At 51.7% G+C, this 8,098-nt stretch overlaps 1 protein-coding gene across 1 annotated transcript; it reads right to left on the bottom strand.

The window, feature by feature from the left end:
- Positions 1 to 1,849: 1,849 nt before the first annotated feature.
- Positions 1,850 to 8,017, bottom strand: CPEB1 (cytoplasmic polyadenylation element binding protein 1; the record flags this gene model as incomplete). Its single annotated transcript, XM_010170537.1, has 7 exons — positions 1,850 to 1,960; positions 2,666 to 2,746; positions 3,002 to 3,096; positions 5,272 to 5,470; positions 6,648 to 6,784; positions 7,734 to 7,823; positions 7,904 to 8,017. Coding segments are annotated over 7 exons (827 nt in total), but the record flags the coding sequence as incomplete, so codon positions are not given.
- Between the last annotated feature and the right edge of the window lie 81 nt (positions 8,018 to 8,098).

Below are 8,098 nucleotides of genomic sequence, written 5' to 3'. Positions count from 1 at the left end.
ACACCTTCCACTAGACCAGGTTGCTCAAAGCCTCATCCAACCTGGCCTTGAACACTTCCAGGGAGGAGCGGCCACAGCGTCTCTGAGCAACCTGGGCCAGTGTCTCACCACCCTCACACCAAAGAATTTCTTCCTCCCATCTTCTCTCCATCTCCCCTCTGCCAGTTTCAAGCCATCACCCCTTGTCCTGTCACTCTCACCCTGCCCTTCTCCAAAGTCCCTCCCCAGCCTTCCTGGAGCCCCTTCAGGCCCTAGAAGGTCTCCCCTTGTAGATGTAACTCCTAGGGACATGTTTTAATTATGGGTGTGCAGTTGAACTGAATGATCTTAAGGGTCTTTTCCAACCACCAAGAGCTGAGGATGAGAGGCACCTAGCCCTCCAGGTTGAGGAGATCTCCCATGAGGGAACAGAAGCACAAGAGAATTGGGGTTTTTTTGCTGCAACGTGTTTATTATGTGCCAAAAACTACACCACAGCTTACTCCACGCGTCTGTAGGAGAGTGCAGTCTTGCCTGCATATACTACAATGAGGTAGAGACTTCACACACAGCTTCACAAAAACCCCACAAAGAGCAGCTGGGATATGCAACAATGCAACATCAGCTCAGCAGGAGGAAAAAAAAATAAAAAAGGGAGAAATTATGACACTGGTTCTTTGGCACACAGCTTCCAATAGAGGGGAAAGTAAAAAAAAATCAAAATAATAATAATTAATAATAATTAAAGTTCTCAAATCCCAGCAGCAGCATTTCAGTCGACTGCACTATTACTCCGCACGTTTCGGCAAGGAAAGGAAAATTACTTGTCCCCTCTAAGAGAAAGGGCTCCTCTGAACCTTCATCTGTCCACCGAAACGCAGCCCTTTTTGTAGCTAGTTACAAAAAGAAAAGTCAAGTCCCGTGACTTTGTGTGATTAAAAACCTCTATCAACCCCCCTTAAGTGCAACTTAAAAAAGTGCAACAAACTATTTTAAAACTATATACAGCAGCTCAGAGATCCTTTATCCGGTCCAGTTTCAAATCAAAAAAAAAAATATATAGCTCGTCCTGTTCCGTTGCAAACCCCCCTCAGATTTACAACTTCCCACCAGCAGCCCCCAGACACAAATTGCAATAATGTTAAAAGCTGCCAGGAAAGGAAAAAAATCTCTCGTTTCAAACGACTTAAAAACTGTTTTTTAAGAGTGTAAAAAGGAACTGGTAAAAACCCTCGAGCGTAAAATATGAAATATGATTTGGTTTAAATGAAGAGCAAAAAGTCTCCTTGTTGTTACAGTAAAAAACGCCAGCTGAACATTCAGTTTATGCCGTTCAGATGGGGGTTAAATGAATGGAAAGGCACTGTATGGCAACGGCAAAAAAATGGAGCCAATGAGACCTGCATTCTCACCATCAGTATTGCAAGGAATGTAAAAAAGCGCCTTTAATAAATAAAAAACCTAGGTGAAGGCATCTGCGTAAACACCTTCTTGACACGTGGCCCTTGTTTTTATTTTTTTAATTTTTTTTTTTTTTTCTTCTCATCAGCAAACTAGGAACCAAAGTCTGGGAACTGCAGAATTCTCTTGAGGGGTGCTTCCCCCCCCCCCTCAAAAAAAACCCCCAAACAAAACCCGACAAAATTGACTGTGCATTAGTGCAGAAACAAAAAGACCAGCAAGTGCAAACGTGAATGTAAGATTGTTTTTTTGTTTTTTGTTGTTTTTTTTTCCCCGTTAGTCCTCAGGAAGCGTGTTCCCAACCTGGGTCTGGCACCAGCAGGCAATGCTCGTGCGCTCTCCACTTGGCAGGTTCACAAAAGGACTTTCTCCTGCGCCTGGGACGGCCCCCGGAGCTTCGGCGACCTCTTTAGCTGGAATCTCTGTTCTTCTGGTTGCGCATCAGCGGGCGGTGGTGACGCAGGACCTCCATGGAGTGCTGCCAGTGCCAGCAGGAGCGACAGAAGTACTTGAAGCAGATCTGTGGGGAGAGCAGAGGGGTGACGCCATGGGGCGGAAGTTTCCAGGCAGGGAAAACAGACACTGGTTCACCAGCAAAGCAGCATCCCTTCCTTCCCTCCCTGGTTTTGCAGACCACGCCAGCACAGCAGATCTTTGAAGCAGAGGGAGGATTGGGTGTTGTGCTGAGCTTCCAGGTGTCACCACTTTTTAAAAAAGATTTGGAAAACCAGGAGCTGGGCACTGGAAGCAGCCTCCTGAGGGCACTTGCTGCCAGGGGCAGCAGCCAGGCTCTGCCTGTGCTCACTGGGCTCCTGCTGTCACCTCTCCCAGCTGCTCATTTCCCACCCAGACTCCACAGGAAGCTGCTGGACCCCAGCCAAGCTCTTTCACCCACAGCAAGCAGAGGTCAGCCAGAGTCCTCTACATTTTGGGCAGCCCCAGGGTGATGGCATTCCAATTTCCAGCTCATCCTGGTTTGCAGAGCAGCAGCTCCCCCTCAGGGTGAGCATTGCCCAGTGTGGAAAGTTGCCTTTGCCTCCCAGTGAGTACCAGAGCTACCCCCCTCCTCCAAAACAAGGTCCTACTTGGGACTCTTGCATGGACACTTCAGCCTCCCCATTCTACAAGGGACAACAAGCATCTCCAGATGCTGAAGAGAAGGCAGGAAACCCTTCCAAAGCGCGGAAGCCAGGAGCCAAGTGCAGCTGGCAGGAGAAAGCCTTACTTGGTCTCTGCAGAAGAAAGGACCAGGTTGGGCGCTGCAGACTTGGCACATAGAATCCTCCAGGTACGGATCGATCTGAACCTGCGTGAGAAACAGGCAGTCAGCACGGAGCGCTGCTGGGCCTGACTGCCCATTCCCTGGGCAGCACCAACCCACCACCCTGGGTACCCCAAATCCATCAGCAGCACCCCTCAGGGCTGGCAGAGCAGCGCTTCAACACCTCCCTCTGCATCCGCAGGGATATGGGACGGGCCACGTGGGTCAGGGTGACCTCCAGCAGTACCACACATCACCCCCAGAATCAACTCCCCAGGCTGCCCCATCAGCTCCACTCACCTTTTTAGTAAACTTGGTAGTTTTGATTTCCACAAACGCAGCGGTCACTGCCTTCAGGTAACTGCGCTGGTTGTTAAAGGTGACACGGCCAGATCCTGGAACAGGCCAGAGGGCAAGTGTTAGACTGACCCGGCGCCTACAGCAGGAACTGGGAGAGCCTGAGAGGGATCTGCTGCCAGCACCACCACTTCCCCCACTCGACTCAGCCACTGGCAGGGAAGCAACTTCCACAGGGAGATGTATCCAAGGCCTGGTGGCTCTGCCTGCCTCCATCCCCAGGTGGGAACAGAACAGCTTTTCCACTGACACCTCCAGGCTGGGCAAGATGTGAGCTTACGAGCAGCAGCGCTCCCAGGAGGACTGGCAGCAGCTGGGCAGCCAGAGGCAGGCTCCACGCCTGCACCTGAAATAAGCTGGTGCTGACACAGCTCAGCAGCTTTTATTTTGAGCCTCCCACTCATCCTGGAGCTTTGGATTTTACAGTTTCATTGCCAGCCAGCAGTGTTCCTGCACCACTCCTTCCAGCCACATTTTATTAAGCTTCAGAAAAATGTATCTGTGCTTACCTATGAGTTTCTTTTCTCAGTGTGAGGGTTGCTTTGGCTGTTAGGAGATGGTCCTGCACGCCAGGAGACAGCTAAAGCTCAGCTCACAGGGCAAAGTGTTACCCAGAACCCATCTACTCCTCTCCTGTGCCATCACACATGCTGGAGGGCCTGGATGTGGCCTGGGATAACACTGTGTACAGGGAATCCTTCTTCTTCCAAGAGGGTCAATTCTATCTCCTACTGGGACCTCAAAAAGCCACCTGGGCAAAAGCTCTGTTGACCCAGATGAGCTGCCTTTGAGAGCAGCCCCTCATAACTACAGTCAGACACAGATTTCTCAAACCACACGCCTCTACCCGAGTCGATTTGGCACAAGGCAGGTTACACGCAGTGGTCATCCCTTGAGGAGCCTTCTGCCAAGCCGGGGCAGCAGTCAAGCAAGCCCCTGGTTGTACCCAATCTCAGCACAGGAGATGCTTCAATCAACACTACACAAAATTAGGGGACAGTTTAGTTACCAAAACTGAGTTCACACTGCTGAAACTCTACAGTGACTTCAAGGGTGGAAGTGTCAGTCTGCTGTTGGGAGCTGAAGACCTCACCTACTTGAGGGAGCGACCTGGGCTCTGCATGAAGCCACAGTTTTAGGACCTCGCAGTGCCTCACGGGGCAGTTTGGTGTGCAAGGCTTCATCCACCATCAAACAAACTAGGAATTCATTTAAAGTCTCATACTTCCATTTGCCATCCCTTGGGACTGTCCCCTCAAAGCTACTTCAGTGGTAAAGCATTGCAGCACCATGGTCCTAAACCCAGGCCTGGGGCACTAAGCCTTGACTAGAAAAGCCTGAAAGCTGTCCAAGGACAGTGACAAGCAGACAGCTCTGCAACACCAAACTCTGACATTGGTCCTGCTTGGCAGCACGCAGGAGATTCACAACTTACTGCAGCCTGAGCTTGGAAAGCCGGACCTCAGGCTGTAGGGTTTTTCCACACAAACCAGTAACCTCTGCCCCATGAGGCCACCAAGGAGGTACATGGGACACTGGTGACATGTTTCAGCTCCTGTGACACAAGTGGCAAGTGTCTCAGCAGGGCACACGGACAGGGTTGCTCTCCGGGGTACCACAGGGGCTGCAGAGCTCATGGCAGCAACTGAGCACCAGAGTCGCTGCATCCAGTGGTTTGTGGTTTCAGCCCCATCAGAGGAGGAGGAGAGCACTGTTCAAGAGCCACACACATCCCCAGTAACCCCCAGGAGATCCAGTCAGGAGGCTACTGGCTGCCTTGGAAGCCCAAAGAGCACCCTGGAAGGGATCTAAGCAGGACAGCAGGGACAGGATGCTGCCCATAAGTGTGGGTTCAACAGAGCTGCCCATAGCCCTGCCCCTGCTGCCCAACCACTGGCACCTCCCCAGCAGGAAGGGCCAGCAGGTCCCAGTTTGCCCTGATGGGTAAGACACACAAGGGGTAGAACCTGGGTAAGACCCATAGCCATCTGCTCTGGGGACTGACGAGCAGTTCAAGTAGCATCTAATGACCATTCACAGCACTGAACAAGGGTAGAAAACCCTTCAGCAAGGGTTTTTTTATGCCTAAAGAGATATTAAGAACCTCAAGCTGCTCCAGAATGATCTAGGACATCCCTCCCCTGGGCAGTCCTCCCACTGTGGGACCAAGAGACACTCCTGCAGTTACTGATCCTGGTGGGATCACCACTTACCAATGGGATACTTGTGCTTGTCTGTGTCAATGCCAGCATAGACCACCCCTCCAAACAGGTCATACATGACAGCTGCCAGGGCTTCTGCATTCAGCATCCCGTGCAGAGCCCCCACGAACACCGTCTTGCTGGGATCGAGCCGCTGCGATGGACTACGCACAAAGTTGCTGTCTGCCAGCACCCATGGGATCACCTGCACCTGAACACACACACAAACAGGCTGGGTTGGCCAAGGGTCTGCAAAGCCACAGGCTGTGCTGCTCTACAGTGCCCTCAGCTGACAGCAGAAGTCATCCCAGACCCTCAAATTTCATCCTCAATTTGCAAATGTCCCTTTGCTATTGTTGCTCGGGGTCTGCATCCAGGGTACTACAGCTCTGGAGCTCCAGACACCTCAGGAGAGCCCACAATGCCTGTTCAAGGAAATAAAAACAGCCACACTGCTCTGCTTCCAGCCAAACTGGAATCCAAAACACTGGTCCCTCTTGGAAACAATCCGTGCACGAGTGGATTTCACTGCCTGCACCTACATTTACAGCCCCATCAGATGCCTCCCTGCACTGAAGAACATTGTTGGAGATCAGTGAAAAAACCCACCCACTGCCAATTTCAACAGGAGCTTCCATCTGATATAGAGCTCCAAAGAGGAGAAACTTCTGCCAGAGCTAAATCACCAAGTGCTGCCAACAGCCAGACAATGGGAGAGCTGGTGGGAGTGCAGTTAGCTTGCGCCTGTCTAGAGAAGAGACAGATCTCAGTTCCTTTACTCTAAACTCATGTGGTTGTACCCAATCTACAGCTAAGGTCCCCCTTTATTGGAAGGCCAACCTGAACCTCTGGCAGCCTCAGCACCTCCAGAGCACAGGTCAGCCAGCCCAGGCAGGGGAGCAGCTGCAGTTACAGCTGTGGATCCAAAATATCTGCTTGCGGTGAGCATGAAAATCATTCTTTCTGCAAGCAGATGAGGTCTAATAAAGCACCAAAGGGATCAAAGTCCATCTCCGCAAGCAAAGGTGCGCTGAACAGAGCATGAAATAGCAAAATCCCTGTTCCTGTGCTCCTTTCCAGGTAACCAAAGCTGCTCAGCTTCAGGAAGTCAGGGTCTGCGACAGATCCAGGAGCTCCAGGTCATAATTCCTGACACAAGCTATTGTGACGGGCACAAACAATGACCTGACTCTTCCCTCCTTGCCTTCATGCATCCCTGCTGCAGGAACACATCCGTTAAAGATGGCCCAGAGCCAGTTTGGATTCTGCTGCTCTGTTCTAGCCCAGCTTTCCTGGAGCAAAGCAACACTGTGCACTCTCTTGTCCCCAAGGATCTCATCAGCATCTCCTGCTGTCATCCGTAGGGCTACTCTCATGGGCCTGCTCACCTCTTTGCAGCGCATCCTGCGGCTGGACATCTTGAAGTAATATTCACTGAGCCCGTCAGGACTCAGCAGGTCCTGGGAGCATGCCTGGAGCAGAGCACGCACAGATTTCTCTGACTCAAACACCAGGTAGACATATCCTTTAGAGGAAAAGGGAAAGAAACAGTTGTTAGAACCGTAGCAGAGGAGAAACGGATCATCTCAATTTGCAGATGCCCTCAAAAAAATCACTCAGGTCCAACCCAAAGTATCTGCACTTGCTGCCCCCAACCCCTTCCAGGGGACAGCAGTGATTTGCAGCACCTGCCCCACAGCAGACACTAGATCTGAGATCCACAGAGCCTGGCCAAGCTGGGAAAGAGCCTAAAATCAGCATGGCACAAGGGGATGGGCTGCCCAGGCCCAGTGCCATTTGGGTCACTGTCCCCCACACACACAGCCACATCTAGATGTGACAAATGGCACCACCAGCCTGGCCACAGTGTGGTCTGCAGAAAAACAGACTTTGCTTCACATTTGAGATGTCTTGGCCCAGGAATAGAAGCTCAGGGTTTTAAAATCACTTCCATCAGCACAGCACTTTGTACCTCGCGTTGTTCTGGTGACTGAGGCACCACTGAGCCTACCAACGAGTCACTTCTTACACCAGAACTTGTTCCTGCTCACACTACACATCGGCCCAGCTACTTCAGACAGGATGATGCTCACCAGTCCCCACAGCCTGCCAGCTCGCTGCAGATGCACGTTCAGCATCACCACGTGCGCTTTACGCTGGGGCGTGCGTGCTTTGGGTGCCTGCACTGGCGGTGGGGACTAGCAGCTATTGTCAAGAGCGCCTCAGCCCTACACCGGGCTCCAGAAGCACCAGAGAAGGTTTCCCCCACCCCACACAGGTGGGGACACCAGGTTAGAGGTGACAGTGCTCCGCAGCCCTGGTGATGACCCAAGTGAGAGCAGGACATTTACCCTAGGGTGCTCTGTACCATCCAGTCACCAGCATGCAGCCGTACCATCCCAGCATCCGTGCTGTAACATAGCATGGGGAAAAAAGTAACCCTACCGTGTCGCTATTACCTTTAGGCATATTACCTTTGGGAGGGCAGCGTGGGTGTTTGCCATCCTTACCAGGCCACTCCACACTCAGTGAGCCAAAAACACGGAAGGTGTTGATCAGTCCAGCTATGGATAAAAGGAGAGAAGTCAGTGTTCCCACAAAAAACTGTCCTACGCCCTCCTGATGTTAAAACCCAAGGGCTCACCTTCCGTTATGTCCCACGGGACTCCTCCCAGGAATACTTTGCAGGAGTAAACGGGGTTCTTATAGTTTCGGGGAGGCAGCTGCCCACTCCAGGTGCAGGTTGCTTCATTCACAGCTTGAACAAACACAAATACCACTCAGTACAAGACCAACCACATGAATCTGAACAAGGGCAAGTGCTGGATCTTGCACCTGG

The sequence above is a fragment of the Antrostomus carolinensis genome, unplaced genomic scaffold, assembly GCF_000700745.2.
Source record: "Antrostomus carolinensis isolate BGI_N321 unplaced genomic scaffold, ASM70074v2 scaffold39046, whole genome shotgun sequence".
Classification (NCBI taxonomy): domain Eukaryota; kingdom Metazoa; phylum Chordata; class Aves; order Caprimulgiformes; family Caprimulgidae; genus Antrostomus; species Antrostomus carolinensis.
Note: the sequence above shows the minus strand (reverse complement) of the source record. Positions and strands in the feature narration are given on the sequence as shown.